Here is a 16,887-nt window from a genome sequence, read left to right on the forward strand (position 1 = left end):
CCTTGGCAGGCAGCAGCCGGAGCGCGTAAAAACGCACCGAGCCGGCGGAGGCACAGGACCCACCGGGACAGGCAGCAGGACTCCTTCACCAGAGGATGGCAGCAGCGCTCTCCCGCGCCACCTCCTCCATCTGAGCGGACTGTCGACGCACCTAGAGGTCTCCATCGTATTTTTGGAGGGTTAGAAAAGCAGCTAAACAGAAGGCACAGAGCGGACGGGCGCGCTGCTCCCCTGTCACCAGCGCCGGCTCTTGCGCACAACACCTATTATTTTACAGAGCGACGGAACGGCCACTTGTGAGGGTTCAAGTGCCGGACACAAGTACAAGTTAACACCAGGGTCTTTTGAAGCTGTGGATTCTGAATTCTCCGAGGGGGAGCTGTGTTTTATCGCCGGCCGCTGCTCGCTGGGCTCTGCTGACAGCGCGCGAGGAAAGTGGAGGTGCTTTTTCCTCGAATCCAAGCTTGGCGCTACTTCGGCGGCCGATGGGCAAGGGCATGGAGAGGGCGAGCCGCGGGCTGGGGCTGGGCTACGTCCTGCAGATGTGTTTCTTACCTGCCCTGGCCATCCTGGGCGCCAGCAGCACCTCCGCCGCTCAAGGTAAGGGGTCCCTGCTGGAGGTGCGCGCCGGTGGTGTGAACGGGGTGTACCGCACCACGCTGGGTGTTTCCCTGCCTGTTTAACGAGGATGTATACGTTGCTTTACGTTATATGTATTTCTTGGACGAACAGTTCGCTGCCAATATTTCCTTCCTCAGAAATGTTTTCGGAATGTCGGTATAGACGGATAGTTGTTCGATATTTTATGCTGGAGAGAGATATATTTATATATATATATATATATATATATATATATATATATATATATATATATATATATATATATATATATATATATATATATGTATATAATATATAATTTATTGTTTTGCCTTTTAATGTTATGCCTTTCCACTTGTTGCCCTGTGCGCGGACTTAAATAGTGGACAGAAGATACATTATTATTGGTATTATTGGTTTATGTGTGACAAAGTTACATCCATCAAAATGTAAGACTGTGGCACGCGCTCTGGGCTCGTGAGTTGCGGTGACAGTGCTGGTGGTACTGATATTTGGGGGGGGGGGGGGTTGTGCTGGTTGTCTCGATGCCGGTGCTTTGGGAGTGATGGTGGTGGGATTTATGATGACGATCGGAGTGGTGGGTACTGGAAGTGTTGGAATGGCTGGTGGTGGTGTGGCGAGGGTGGTGTTGATGGTGGTGTGGTACCAGTGTGGTGTTGCTGGCATATGGCGATGTAGTGGAAGGTGGGGATCCTTGGTGGTGTTGCAGTAGCTATCTCCGGACCCTTCCAAAGGTGTTGTCACCCTAGACGCAGTTACAATTTTGGGGCAACAACATGCGTGTGAGGAAAGTTAGCCCTCTCAGGTCGGTGGGGCCTGTGGTATATTAATATTAAACGCGGTTTGGTTAGGCCGGGCTCTAGTCCTAGCCGGTACTAGAAGAGCAGAAGCTTTTAAGTGAGTTAATCTGATAGTTTCCGGGTTGTGACCTCTCCTCGGGGTCTGGGGTAGGGGCGCGCGCCCTCGAGCCCCGGCGCTCCCTGCCCGAGTAGCTGGGCAGTAACGAGAGCGGGGGCGCTTAATTGGTTAATTAGATATACAAAGGAGCAGCTCGAATTAAGGCTGCTCGGGCAGGAATTAAGAACGGATGCCTCCGTCTGGATGAACCGATAAGACGGAGACAAGTTCGCGAGGAAGGAGGATAATCAGGCGGGAGATAAACAGAATATTACAGGGGGGCGGGTATGGCGCACACGGCGGAGCGGGCGCCCACCGGGGTTTTCATCCGCAGCCCGGCTCTTGCTGTGAGGCAATCAGACGTTTACGGAGTGTCCCCCTAGGATGCCCGTTTGAAAATGGCGCTATCTCCACTGCACACACCCTGCCTGCTTGCAGTCTGCCCCCATGACGGCTCTGCACTTCTAAACACCTCCCCACCCCCTACAGGTAGGCCTTCTCGTTAAAGTATGGGCCAGGGGGGGCAGAGTAGCAGAACAGTGCTTGGGCAGGGTGCTCAAATGACCCCATTTACAGACTCTGCGCATCTTGCTACCACCCATCTGCCCCCACTATTCCGCAAGGCTGTTCCTTGCCTCAAAACTACCATCACATCCATTGACCTGGCCACGTCTCCTCGTGTCAAAGCCTGACACTTGCTGTGAGTTTGACAATAAATGTCCACATTTTGAAAAGCTCTTGCTACTGGGATCATACTCGTTTCTAAGCGCTCAGAGCTATGCCGCAGATATGCAACATGGCTCCCTCCAGGGTCACACAATTTGTTCAAGTGAGGGAGTTGGGATTAGAACACAGGTCCCCTAGTTTCACGTTCAGTGGATATATCACACCCCCACCTTTGGAAAACGGTACATAGCACCAAATCATAAGCACAACCAACGGAGGAACTTGGGCCTCGCGACCTTCGAGCGCTGGTGGTATCCACTATCAGAAGACAGTAAAAAAGCTGTCTGGTTGATTCCAGGATCCAAGAGGAAACAACTGGGATTGGAATGGGAAAGCATGTAGACTGTGTTGAAAGGCACCGGTTAAGGCAGTATGGAACCATGTGTACATTTGTCATCAAGGCCCCTCAGTCCCAAGGAGCTGTGCAAGACGAGGAGAGCGGATTAAGGAGGTACCAACTGGAATCCAGTCCACTGGCTACCATATTGGATTACTTCACAGCATCAAACTGTGTGATGTGGAGCTGGAAGCACAAGGCCCATGGTGGGCCCGCGAGGAAAGCCATAACCAGCGAAGAAAATAACAATGGATGATACTGTACACGTCATGGGCGAGGCCCCTTCTTGAAGGTCGTGAGTCGGTCCTGGACGGGGATCTCCAAACAGATCCAGACCAGCCAGGAAGGGCCCGAGGCCACTCACAAACACGGAGAGGGGTTTCCACCCCAGCATCTCCCAAGAAACACACTATGGTCAAAATGTGTACAATAAATGAAGAGAAAATGGAGGGTACACTAGGCACGAGCAGACTCCTCGCAGGAGTGAGATGATGCTAGAGGTACAATCACGTCCAACAGCGTCTGGAAATGGGAGGATGGAAGCCCAGCAGGAACATACTTAAACACATACATTTGTGTTTCCTCTGTGAATGCGTGGAGCTGCCTTCGCTTCTTATTAGTGGATTAAAACACTGGAAATTGATCAGATGAGCCAGGAGTTAAAGAAACAGGAGCATCAGAAACAGGGAACCTCTTGGGCTCCAGTGAAGCCTGCCTTTTCAATAAAATAAGCTGGGTAGAGGCCGGATGGCTCCAGCAACCAAGCGTCAGTTTCTACTCTGCCATGATTTTTTGAAAGTGCAATCCAGTCTGTATGTAGTGTGGGTTATGCAAATGGTTGATACTGTCATAACTGATTAGCACCCAAAATAGAATAATTCAACTGCTGCCACACACCTGACCGCTGCCTGAGCTTCGAAAGATGGGAGCGGTCCACTGCTTGCACCAGTCATACCTATTATGTGAGTGAGCAGTGATACTTATAACCAGGGCCACTGGATTTATGTGATTCTACAACTGCAGCTTTTCCCACATAATTAAGGTTATGCCATATCTGTCACATAATTCATCGTCTGCTGCCTGATTTGACGGTTTTACCACAGAGAATTTTGGTTCTAAGTCAAATGGATCAGAAGTTACTAAAATGCAGCAAAACGTGTTGCTGCATAGTAGAATGCCCTTCGTAAACGTGAATTGGCCACATTTCAATTGTCTATTGCTTTTTTTGATTGTTGAACTGCTACTAATGTGGTGGAATCTTTGCCCAGATAGTGTTAACGTGTAAAAAAGACTCAATAGTGCAGTAATGCTGTCACAAAAAATTGTGCATTTCCCACATAATTTGCATTGCAATGCTGCATAATTTGGCCAACTGTGCTGCATATTTTGTTCCCCCCTCCCCCTTCGCATAATTCCAGTGGCCCTGCCTATAACCCTCGGTCATGCTTTTCTCAATCTAAACAAGAGCTTGCTCCTACGTCAAGCTACGTGTCCCCATCTCTCCACTCCAGATCACACCATCTTTGCTCTACTTCTGTTACTTTTCCAGAAACTGAGATTATTCTTATTTCTGAAATAATCTGGGAATTCCAACATAAGACTGGAAAATCATGGATGAATGTACGGATATTGTCTTCGTGGCCTGGTCGACTATTTCAGAGAAGTTCCCTTTACCTACAGTGCTGATTTCATTTTCAGAGGTGGCCAATTGACTCTAATAAAAGAACTGAGCAAACTGTCTGCAGGTGAATGACATATGTCGCAGGTTGTTTATTACGCATACAAAGCTTAAAGCCAACTGTCATCGATTTCTATTGTACATGGTGATGTCTCCTCCAACAGGAGTCATAGAGTCGGTGTGCCTAGGTCTATTTTTCGGTGGGTCTTCCTTAGTATTCCAGTGGCCCAATAAAATGTTTGTGCTTCAACGGTTTTTTGGGGTGTTTTTTCAGTGTATTCCGCTTCATAGAGGGAGGGTCTGTAGTTGTACCTTCCCTTTCGTTTCTTATGACAGGATTTTCCACTTGCTTCTGTATGAGAATTAGAATTCTATGAATGCACAGGGTAATTGCTCCACTAGTCCAAAAGATTGAACTTGCATTTATGTAGCGTTTACTACACCTGACGAGGGGTCGAAGCACTTTTTTTGTCAACATCATAAAGAAAATGCTAAGTTTACCAAATGTCGATGGCAAATTTGAGAGGAATTTGCCGAATCCCTCCGGCATGCATAGACGGATTAGTCAGGATGACGTAATGTAAGGCCTCTGACAAGCACACTGAAAATTGCATCGGTAAAAGGCACCAACTGGTATGCTACTTGAGTGAATTTCTTGTGTTACGAGTGTTGTGCGGTAAATAAAGACTCTGGAAGCATGTGGTGCTCGTCTGTGGCATCAGGGCCATCCCAGCAATGCAGGTAAGATGATTAAATCCAACAACATGGTCCTGAAGTGGAAAGACACTGTGTCTGGTGAAGAGAAGCTCATTTTCTTAGCTGGTGAGGCGCATACCTGGATACCAAAGAGAGCTGGTGTTTCTGTGTGGTGGTTTGGGTTCAGTGCTCTTGACCTTGATAAATGAGCAATGGATGCTGCTTCTGTATGCCAGAACACCATGAAGGCATGTATGCGTCTTCAAAGGTAGGTGCAGCGTGGGTAGAACCCTGGTGGCTCCTCTTTGCTGGAGAATTGATGTCAAATGCTGAATTGGGTACAGATTTCAAATAGTCAATTGGAGACTGTTTATAGGTGAATGACAAATCCTTCAGCTGGTTAAGCAGAACTCCAGGTGTCAGAAGTTCCTTACGCAATCACAAAAGCGGATCCAGGGGTCAATCCTTCTCTTACATCACCAGGGCCAGCCTGGGAACTCGAACCAGCCCCCGGGGTGCGCAAGTATGAAGCACTACCGCTTTTGTCGCGGGCGGACGATATTGCAACACTAATGCAAAACTGGCCCCTAGTAAAAAAAAAACGACCCTCAATCTCCTGAGGAAATGCCTGATGCCCAGTACAGCCAGTCCGGCCCTGTGCCTGACTCCTAAAGTATGGAACGACCTCCCACTTGACTTTAGAAACCCCCTCTCTTCTTCAATTTCCCAAGAAGCTGAAGACGTGGCTCTTCGAATGAGTTCCAAACAGCACAGGGCTAACCTCACACATCTGCGAAGCACCAGGATACCCTCACGGGTGATAGCTTGCTATAGAAAAGGCATGACGTAACCGAGGTGAGCGCGCAGAGGCTACCAACAGCGATGTCTCTGAAACATTGCCTGGCGCACTGGGCCATCGAAGCTGCCTTCTCAGTGAAGCCTTGAGTAAACCAGTCTTGTACGCCTTTCATTCTCACAGGTTTGATGATTCGTGTGGCCCTGTGCTACAACACCAGATTCTGTGAGGTTGCAAGTTCTCGAAATCGACACCAGACGTGTTAACCAGAGGTGTCTCATACTTTTCTTTACCTACTGCAACACTCAATTTTTACAGATCAACTTGTCACTCCCGGTTGTTTGTATGTCCCTTGTAATCTTATGTAATCGGGTAGAATATGCTATAGTCTCTTTAAGCAGGAGTTTGTTTTTGCTTTTAAAATAAATATGATGCTTACAGTCATGATACTCTATATGCGCTTTCTACTCACTGTTTGTATTTTTGTCTGTTAGGACATGCCTCACCTTGATCAGACATGGCAGTGTGTCCCATGTAGGATTTCCGTGCATTCTTTGTCTTTGAGGATGTCAAAGTCTCCTGATCTGTCGCTCTATTCTGCTTTTCCTCACTAGTCTCAACTGTATTGCTTTGCCCACAGGAACCAAGAAAAAGACATTTGTAGGTGGCAGTCAAAATCTAACTGCAGCCACTCCACCCCAAAAAAGTGCAGAAAATTAAAAAGACAGAAACATTTATTCCGCTGCTTTAGATTAAGCTAATAAAAAGTTCTTTTTTTTCGTTGTCATTCACGGGAATGTATTGTTGCAGTTTTTGGCCATTCATTGGACTTGGTAGACCTTTGTTCTCATTTTGCATTCATTTAATGATTGATCTAGTCTCCGTCATGCTTGGTTTTTGGCCAGTGCTGTTGTGGAGGCACCAACCTGCAAGTGGCACTCGGGGATTGGAGCCACTGCCCGGCTGTCCTCAGGATCATGTTCTCGTTGTTCAACAATCTTCATGCCAGCCTTTGTAGACGGGCAGAACTAGAGTGGACAAGCAGCAGGAAAGCGTCTCTGACACATCTTTCTCTTACTGCATTTACTTCCAGGCCTTCATTCCTGCTGTGTTTCGACTTAAGGAGTCCTTTTCACCCTCCGCCCCAACCCTGCGATCATCATACATTGTTTCCAGTTTGGATTTTGCTTTCCAAAAAGCCAGGAGAATTCCAAATGTTAGTCTCATGTTTCTAGAAGCTCCTTCGTACACTTATTTACATTACATCAGGATATACGTAAAGCATCCAACACGCCACCAACGTAGAGAGCATTGTATGCTCTTCGCCTCTGTTTCAGTCTGTTTACCAGCCTATATGGAATTGCTTATCTTGATTAAAAAAGGTCTGATTTTGGGTGAAAAGGGCTCAAGTCTAAAATAAGGGGAAACAAGTAAAGTTCTGGCAACAATAATTCAATTTCCTCCTCTGCTTGTACATATGTGCAATTTAACTGTAGACCAACAATACTCTTAAATCTGTGGATTTGTGAATGCTCGTAAAATCAGTTTTTCCAATATGACTCCTGCTGATACGGGCCGAGCTCTTAGCAACAAGGGATGTGATCCCATCCTTTCTAACATAGTACATAGACTGCCTTGTCTGTTAGTCCTAGCCTGCTTCTATGATGCACCCTGAAGATGTACCAGCGCTACATCTTACCGCAACAATACATACAGATATGTCCAAAGATGCGACTGGTCAGATGACGTATTTTATGTATGTATTTATACAGTTTTTCTAAAGCATTAACCTAGTCACTGTACAAAGCCAAAAGTAATCAAATCTCTCCCAAGGCCTGCGTCCTATGCATGAGTAACTGTGGCACAATGGCCGATTCCTCCATATCCCATTTCTTTCCCAGGGGGGGGGGGCACTTGAATGGCATGATTATCTCATCGGCAACCCCCTTTCCACCACTGGTTCACCTCTTCCCCGTCCATGTCTCCTGTCAACGTCTCCACCAATTCTTCTTTCTCGCCTAGTTTCAAGCCATGGACATACGCCTTTCCCGGATACTGCAGTGAGAGGCTTTGCGGTATGCCACCCCTCCTGCCTACCTACGTCAGCGGATTACGTACCCTGGCATGACCAGGTGGTTATGAGATTCATGCTGTCTAACTTACGGGAAGTGGACCACCGGGCAGCAGCATGCTAGGCCTCGTCGTGTCTCACGCATCCTTCGGGATAAGCGAACCCTCTCTGGTCCGACACCTCACCCCACGTTCATTACTGTCACTATATCCGACCAGTCAGTGGTCTCCATAAGAACCATCATTTACTGGATTGTGTCAGCTCAGCCGAGCTTATCATTAAGTTCCCAAATGTTACATTTTACATCAGTCTATTAATAAACCAGTTTCTCTGAAACGTCATTAATGTGTAATCAAGTAACTGAAAGAGGATTCTGTCTTACTAATCCCTTCTAGCGTGCCTGCAATTGGTAGAAGCTGCTGCATCCAAAGTGGTGTCACTTGTCAGTATGCCAGATAACCAGGACTATTCAGAGATGCTCACTTAATGTATGGCTAAATATATTCAGCGGAAAAGATGATGCGCAAGCTAGAAAAAGAAGACAAATTACCAAGTATTTAAATCGAGTACCACAGTCTGCCAACCAGCCCTCGGCCAAAAGAACAAGAAAGCTTAATTTGTGCAGGTGGTTGCCTGTGGTGGGCACTGCTCCCATTTTTGGGGCCTCAAACTTACTTTCCTCATCAGGAATTGGCCCAGAGTAACAGGGAAAGGCAGAACAAGGGGAAAGAAGGATGGAAACAAAGATAAGAAAATAGTGAGAAAGTAGAGATTTAAAAACCTACACTAGTGAGGACAGGAAACAGGATGTAGTGAAAGAAAGAGGCATAAGGCGAGTCAAGGCTGCTTGGTGTTGGTGTTTCGCCCTTGTTAGCAATGGTGCGCCTATCCTAAGAAAAGGTCTGGGCCCCAGCATGTGTTTATTTAGTACTTTTACAAATTAAGCACTGGCAAGGCAGGACTCTCCACTTACTGCTAGCAATGATGTGCGGAACGATTGCTGGACCGGAGATCTTGAAATCAGAATGATGAATGTATAGTTCCTTATGATGTTATGTTGGTAGTCAATGCTGTTAAGTCAATAAATGTGAAAGGTGATATCACTGACCTCGATACTGTGACATACAACCACTAGTCCCATGAATGAGATGATTTTCGTTCCTTCCTCTTCTTTTTTTGTTTTTTTGCCAGCTGCATTCAGTACGCTAAATGTTGCAGGCCCATAGTTACATCTGGAACACGTGAAATTGCATGAACCAGATCTTGGTCGAAACTCCGGCACTGATGTGGTATATTTTCGATTCCTCTTGGCTGAGTGGCCACCAGCATTCAGAAACACCCATTCAGGCCAGGGTTAGTTAATATCAGTGAGATATAGTAGACTTGGGGGCCCTCAACAGATCCTGCAGGGGGGGGCATCATTTGGCGTTATGCCTCTGCTCAGAAAGCTTCTCTCCCTTGGGAGACTCAGTGTCAGTCTCAGCTGGGAGGCCAGCATATGTTACTTGCAGTGCTTAGAAACGGAACGTTGTGAGGTACAAAGCACTATAGAAAAAACAATCAATAGTTATCAATCATTAACCCACGAGCATTTCCCGGCATCTGTCAGAACGGGACATACTTTTAGTAGTGGGAGAGGTGTGGCGCCGCGGCCAGGGCGACTGACGCTGGAATCTGAGGACCTCGGTTCGATCCCCGGCTCCGGCGGCAGATTAGCCCAGCACCATGTGACTCTGGGCAATAGCTCGCTTAATCTTCCCGACGGCCCCCCAGCGCCTAGAGACCCTTACGGGTGATTGTGCGCTTTACAAATGTGGACTTTACTTTACTTTAGTCCAAAACCCCTTGTTTCCCTTCTTTCCAAACCAACATGCCCTCCAGGGTGTATCATCAGCTCCACACCTTCCCCTGACACCCCCGAGTTGGCCTGTTTGCCCAAGAACACACAGTCAATCATCTTGTCACACGTTAAACTAAATGATGCTAACACTGAACCTCCTAATCTCTACTTAGGAGGCCTAACCGGCTTTTAGGATGGAAAGGATGAAAAAGAAGTGTTCAGTCGCCGACTGACTGAAAACCCAGGGAGCTTAGCCACACCAGGCCAGACCAAGCCTTGGACTGCACCGTCAGCCTTAAATAGAGAGGTGTGACCCCCACAACCGCCAAAGCTCTCTTTACTCCTTTTTCCAGTTCGTCGTTTTGCCATCTACCTCTGTTAGTGAGCGAGGTGGTGCCTTCCATGTAGAAATCACTGTGTGCTCGCTAGTGCCTGGAAGCACTCCCTCGAGCCTGCGCCACCTTTCACGTTTGTCCAGGACCATGGAAACCTTGAACTTCGAGAGACTGGCTGGGTGATGTGAGAGGGGGCGAAATGTAACGGAGAGATGTGGGCATGTTTCAGTTGATCGTCTACTTCGAGGCATTAACAGTGACAACAATCTCTCAAACCATAACAGTTGGGTACCACCAAATTAACCATTAGCATCGTCTGATATCGATGGCGTGGGCCCTACTGCAAGGAAGGTAATGTGCGCCCTGACTGCCCTTTGAACTCTAAACTAAAGCAATAATGAGGATTTGGTGGCCCCTCAAACCTCTGAGCCCCGGTGCCACTGCACCTGCTGCACCAATTGAAGCTATGCCCCCCGGCTGTTAGTCTAAATGTGCGTTCCAGGTTGTTGTTGTTCTGCACAGAAAGAGCTACCTGCTGTCTCTTCACTTGTATTCATTGTAACAAAGTTCAGAAAGAGAAGAGAGACATCGAGTGATGGATATCTGCGCGTGTGACCAGCAGGTTGCGCTCACGTCTCTCGAGTGAGCTGGGCTCCCCTGCGCCTGCCTGTGCCATCAGAGGCAATCACGTCTTGTGGCATTGCTGGCACCTCTACCCTCGGAAAGCGCGCTGCCCCAGCTCAGACCGGTAAAGCCCATTCCGGAGATCCAGGCCTGGTTTTGCTCACGGCCGAGCTGCGCTCCAATGCATGGAGGATGCGCCCGGGCTCCTCGCTGTCCTGCAGAGCCCGGGAGAGGCTGGCAAGCTGCACAGTGACACAGCGTGGATGCGCCCGCCCCTCGCACAGGGGGCGCACTGAGTCCCCGGCGCCTCCCCTGAATGGAGGGACTGTGCGCGGCGCGCCGAGGAGGGGCCCTCTCTGCCCGTGGGACTGAGGACAGTGAGGCAGAGCCCGGCAGCACCGGCAGCGGGCGCAAGAGGGGCTGAGGCATGCCTGCTCGCCCACACAGGCACAACCCGGGGCAGTGAAGGCGCAGGGCGCACGCTGGCACCGCCGCACCCTGTGCGCTTGTGGCACGCACTGTGCGCCCGCGGGCCGGGGCACCCTCCGGCTGAGGTGTGTTTTTCTTCTTCTTGAGCTCCAGACTGTGGAGTTTTCATCCAGGGAGGGTCGCGTTCCACGGCTGGACATGGAAAAGGAGCCGGGAAGCCATCGGAGGGGGCACCTCCTGCTGACCTGCCTGCTGGCCGCCCTGGCCCTGCTGTGCGCCGGCAGCATCGCCGATGCCCAAGGTAAGGGAGTACCGCCCTGCCCCTTGCCCACAGTACTGCCACATGGTGTCGCCTGTTGTCACAGCAAACTGTCCTGCCCCAGCATGCGACCGTCTGCAAGTTGGTGCGAAAGTATAATATACATAGGCGCTTAATAGCAGTTTGGCTGTAAATGGAAACCCTACCAATAAATCTGTAAAGGAGGCGGTTTGAGACATTATAAAGCGAGATTGATTTTTTTTCTTTGCCTCTGTAGTGAGAACTGGTTCATAAAATTAGTGAAGCGCATGAACTCACATGTATAGTGTTATTTCTACTGCGCTGGAAAAATTGTGTTTTCGTGGCTCCTGACACTCGCGAGCATTAAGTGGTGTAGGGGACCTATTATGATTTATTTACTGACACCTAAAAATAGTCTCTTCAGGATGGCAGTGCTTACTCTTAATCTGTCTCCAGGCGCTGTAAATCCCCGGCTAACCGCGTAAATGTGCTTAGCTTCCTGGTGCTAACAGTGTTTTCGCACGTTTGTAGAGGACATTGTTAAATTAGTGAGAAGGAGAAGTGCACAACGTATGAAGGCGAGCCCTACATGAATGCACTGTGCGAAATCAAATACTTTTTGAATACGCGAGAAAACTTTTAAAGCATTACACTGCTCAATATGCTTACTTGTCACTAACTTAACACTGCTCTGTACAAACGCGCGTGGAGACGGACAGCGCACTGAAGAAACGCATTCTACAGCGCCTAGACACAGAGTAGGAGTATAGTGCTTCAATCAGCTGCCCTGATCACGGGAATCAGCGTCTCAGCCAGCCGTCCCACTGTGCATCAAGGCTTCCAAGGAGGGACCGAGGTGGTGGTGCCCTCCGATGGCACTGCGTGGTGCCCTCCGATGGCACTGCGTGGTGCCAGGGCGCCGGCGCATTCTCAGCCGGGGGATTCCCGTGACACTGCTGGCGGCTCGAGTCTGCATTCTTTTCATAGACGCCGTTCCCAGGGCTGGCACGGCCTGCCACAGCGGTGAACTTCACCCGGCAGTCTCCTCGGTTCACTGACCCATTCATCCGCCAGAAGTTCTTTCTGCCGCTGGTTGGTTCATAAAAGTGCTTTATACTGAGTTCGCATCACGGCCCTTGGTTATGTTCAGTAGTTGTTATGTTATTTAATTCCAAGACTCGTTTTGTCCATTTTGGAAGGATGATAGGTTGAGCCATTGTCATCTCATTTTTTTATTTTTTATAGCGCCTAATTAACATAAAGAGTTGTGAACCTAGGAGCCTCCGATTCTCCTGTGATCTGTGCAGCAGGCGCACCAACCCACTGATCTATCTTCGGCCGTTCTTTTAAGTGAACCCCCACGCGTTATTCTGCGCCTTTGTCGGGCTTCGTGTCATGTTTTTAGCCCCACATGGAACGACTGCAGTTCCCGGATATGTAATTCATGTTTCTGCACAATCTGTGCTTGGAACAATGAGCCCTGTTCTCTTGGGCGGAATCCTCCCGGGATGAAGGGGGGAGGATGGGCTCCCCAGGAGGTGTCATGGCCAGCATCTCCCCTGGACTCACGGGGCTTTGGGGGGCGGGGGTGACTGTGTGAGGGGCGGGAGGTGGGGGTGCCGCACAGCCGGCTCCTGTGCTCTGCCTCTCGCACCGGGTGAGTGAGCGCCGCTAATGACAGAGGAGGCGCTTAATTGGATAATTACGCGCGCACAGGAGCCGCTCTGGTGAAGACTGGCCCGGAATGCGAGACTTCACAGATTTAAGGGGAGACTGTTCTGTCTGGATAATCAGATAAGACAGAGACAGGCAAGCGACGAGGGGGGTCGAATCAATAAACGTGACAAGGCAGGCGATAAAGCGAATATTGCAGGCAGCGACGAAGCGAGCTGGCGCGCTCGGCGTTGCGAGTGGGGTTGGTTTTTGCCATCTCGGGTTCTTTTGCTCTTAGCGTGTTCGACCCCATAAAGAAACCCAAATGCAGGGTTAGGATCTGCTTAAACTGCGCTCTGTTGGACCGGGGTGCTTCACCGCACTGCATGCCGCCCCCTACTGGAGAAACTCTTGATTTTTTGTCTTGGCTAAGGTTGGGGGGTGGGTGTGATCTGACACGGACGGGGTCGGTGAAGCCCCTCTGTTGCAGAGTTCAACTATAAGGCACAAGGTGTGCAGTAGGTGGTTCGCCCAGGATCACACACCGAAGGCCTGGTTCTCAAAGGTAAACTTACACTTTCGTATAAGTTTACCAATGTTTGTTATTCACAAGGGATTTACTTTAGGAGTGCGGAGTCTCCGCATATAAAAATACCTCTACTTTTATATGCATGCCGGGCCTCGGCTCTCGCAAAGATACTGCTGATTACCCCCTTTGTGAATAGCAAACCATCGTAAATTTACACGAAAGTGTAATTTTACCTTCGTGAATGAAGCGAGGGATCCGGAGATCCTGCCCCACGACCACTCGCCCCTCCATGTTTCTGCCATCAGCCGCGCCTTACAGAATCATATTTATTGTAGCAAGAGCATTTCCGACATTTATTGTAGCACGAGCATTTCCGGCCTGATGTTTCGTCAAAATTAGTGTCAGGTGTTGGCGTGGGAAACTATCAAATAAGATACTTGAGCATTTTACACATATTTACAGTCTGAGGTAAGGCCCGGGGTTGCACGGCTCCTCGGTGAAACACCGACGCCGTGATTTGAGCCCAAGTCGTTAAACTCGGCAGTACGTAAACTGAGGTCCCCTCCACTGCCATGCCTATATACCCGTCTGACGTCACACGCACTGCCTTCGACCCCGGAGTATAACCGATGCGAGGGACTTTAACTGGATACAGACGGGTGTGCACAATGGTAAAGGGGTTGACTCAGTCTATGACTGACTGGTCTAGTCATTCTCGTCGCATCCTCTCTGCCAGGAGCTTTTTTTGTTGTTTTGTTGAATGCCATCCGGTGTGCTGCTGGACTGAGACCCCTTTGCCAGAGCAGGCCTTTGCTAGGGTGGCGCCCTGGGCAGAAATAATTTTGGCGCCCTTGCTGACGTGTGGGCTTCTTGGCGCAATAGTCAACCGCAAATCCTGGTTTAGAGCGCTCGTCTGGAACCGCTGCCTCCTGTGCTGGGAGAGATCCCTGGGCCCAAAGAAAGTTGGGGCACTGCCTGCTGCTGGTGACTAAAGTGAAGCAGTAGGGAGCCCCTTTTGTATTCACAGGCCAGCTTCTGTCTGATGACATCACAGCAGTGACTCTCCTGAATACTCACAGCTCAGGTCCATGACTGGTTTTGTCTGGGTGGTGTTGGTGCTGGTGGTGAGAGGGAATGGCAAAACAGGCAGCTCTGTGCTCCTCTCTGAAGATTCGCGCCCTGGGCCTGGGCCCAGCTCGCCTATGCCAAAGCCGGCCTTGCCCCCTGCACTGTGTGTTCCTAAATGCATTCAATGAGTGTGGGCGCTCCCGCACAGCGAGGGCACTTCTTTGTTATGGCATCAACATTTGTATAGCGCCTTTTGTAACCAGTTTGGCACTTTTGAGCTCCTTAACCTAGGCGCTCATTTTGGTAGGGATCTGTGGTGCCTGGTATGTTGTGTATGGTTTTAGGTAGCTAGTAATGCTTAAACAAGAAAGTATAATGCATTAGGCAGAGCGAGCCGACTCCAAGCGCTATGGATGGATGGCGAGCACATCACACGTCCCCACTCCCTCCCACCAGCCGGCAGTCACGAGCCTGGCCTTGCTTGTCCATTACTTTTCCTTTTCTGGAGCCATCTGGTGGATTCTGAGGGTAGCTCGCGCTCCTTGCCCGAGATGCTCAGACCTTTCTTTGTATACCCCTGTTCCCCGTATTCGTTTTGCTGCTTGTTTTCTGTCCCACACACTAATCAGCCCTTGAGTCCTAATGCTGGCGACCTTTCACCCGCTGAGCTATCTATCCAGCTCATACACAACACCCTGCTTCTGGGGCGCTGCCTCCTCAAACTGCACCCCGTCTTCCCCGCACAGATAACTATTTCGTCACACCCGAGAGGTGCGTGGGGAGCAGGGGGTGTAGCTATCATTGATGCAGCAGGTGCAGTGACACCGTGATACAAAGCCCCTAGGGGGGTACTGGACCCCCATAGTTTCTGTTTTCATTAACCCAACAACAGCCAAAGGGTCAATTTTCATTGCTTGCACGCTACTCTACTGGTGGAGGGCGCTACACACAACATGGCGGCCCAGGGCAAGGCATGGCTGCTGATCCTGGTGTCACCCAGTCAAGAGGCTTTTAGTCAGGGCTGCTCTTTAGGCACAACACTTTGTCAGTGTAGTTGACTGTTTACAGGAGGAGTCATAGTTGTGTATCTTACATATCATAGGCACATGTCTGCAAGTTTACCTAGCTTTAGAACCCTCCCTTCACTGAATAATGTGATATGTTATTTATTTCACCTTTCCGCGAGGGGACAAGTGCGTTACACGTATTTTTGACATAAATAAGAGTGGGAACAATGTAGTTTGTGGTGTGCTCTAAATTGACACTTGCAATTATATATGGGCATCCAAATGCGAGAGAGGGAGTGAGTGATGAAGGCGACCGTGATCTGAATTCACTGTAGAAACTTCGAGCTAAAGTGACTTGTCCAGATTGACACAACGTGTTTACTCCCCGTCTCCCCGCCTCTTCCGCCAGCTATAGCTTTTATTAGATAACACCACTTTTTCACATCTTTCGTGTAGTTTAGAGCAAAACCAGAATAGTGATACCCAAAAGGATGGGTGTCCGAAAACATGTTATATTTAATGCCACGTTAGGTTGTAGCTTAGTACTGTCTTTCTGAGCCCACGTGACCGTCACATAACTGTGGGGGCCCTTGGAAAGCGGAGGAGGTTGATGCTTTGTTAGCTGCCCGGCCTTTATCTCTGTTCCTTATCCTGCTAGAACGTTCTATCTTGGTGAGATACTGCATGGCGGGCCTACGGTGACATGTCCTCGCATTCCTCGCCTCTGTTGGGGAGGGGTGGATGCTGGACCATAGCAACTCCTGTTTTAAGGCCTCCCCTTTGCACCCCTCCCCGCATTAATCCTTCAAAGTTGTCCTTGGCGCGCAGGAATGGTGTCTGCCCCCAGCGCCCTAATGTTATGTTTCAATATTTAGTTGCGTACTTGGATAACAAACCTCTTCCCCAGCACCTCAGTCACTGAACTCGAAATTGGAACTGCGTGTGACTGCCTTAAAATACAGCGTGGCGTGTGTAAACCAGTAAAACCATGAGAATGTGAGGCAAAATGTGTTTATCGAATGTTATGGGCATTTGAAGGGAAATTATCATGCCTCATCAATTTTCCATAAATACCTACAGAGTATTTAAAAACATTTGAATCCGCTTAACCCTAAACATGTGGGTATGCCAGATTTTGTGGACTAAAATGAATTTATTGGAAGTGCTGAGCGACCCCATCCATGTTTGTGAGAATGCAGTAACTAGTGAGTCCTGTTGGCGAGGGCTGCACTCAAAACGACCTCTAGTGGTTATTAGAGGTACAGCTCTTTTATAAAAGATGGGGTTTACACAATGGGCA

At 49.1% G+C, this 16,887-nt stretch overlaps 1 protein-coding gene across 2 annotated transcripts in view; it reads left to right on the forward strand.

Moving 5' to 3' along the window:
- The first annotated feature begins 373 nt into the window (after positions 1-373).
- The window catches only part of UNC5C (unc-5 netrin receptor C), a 441,641-nt gene continuing 425,127 nt past the window's right edge, over positions 374-16,887 (forward strand). The window contains exon 1 of one of the 2 annotated variants that reach the window (XM_078676216.1): positions 374-600. In XM_078676216.1, the coding sequence (XP_078532342.1) occupies positions 486-600 (115 nt within the window). In that variant the 5' untranslated portion in view covers positions 374-485. Of the gene's footprint in view, positions 601-11,023; positions 11,352-16,887 lie in introns of those variants that run through there. The other variant, XM_078676217.1, reaches the window with a different exon arrangement.

The sequence above is a fragment of the Lissotriton helveticus genome, chromosome 2_1 (genome assembly GCF_964261635.1).
Source record: "Lissotriton helveticus chromosome 2_1, aLisHel1.1, whole genome shotgun sequence".
NCBI lineage: Eukaryota > Metazoa > Chordata > Amphibia > Caudata > Salamandridae > Lissotriton > Lissotriton helveticus.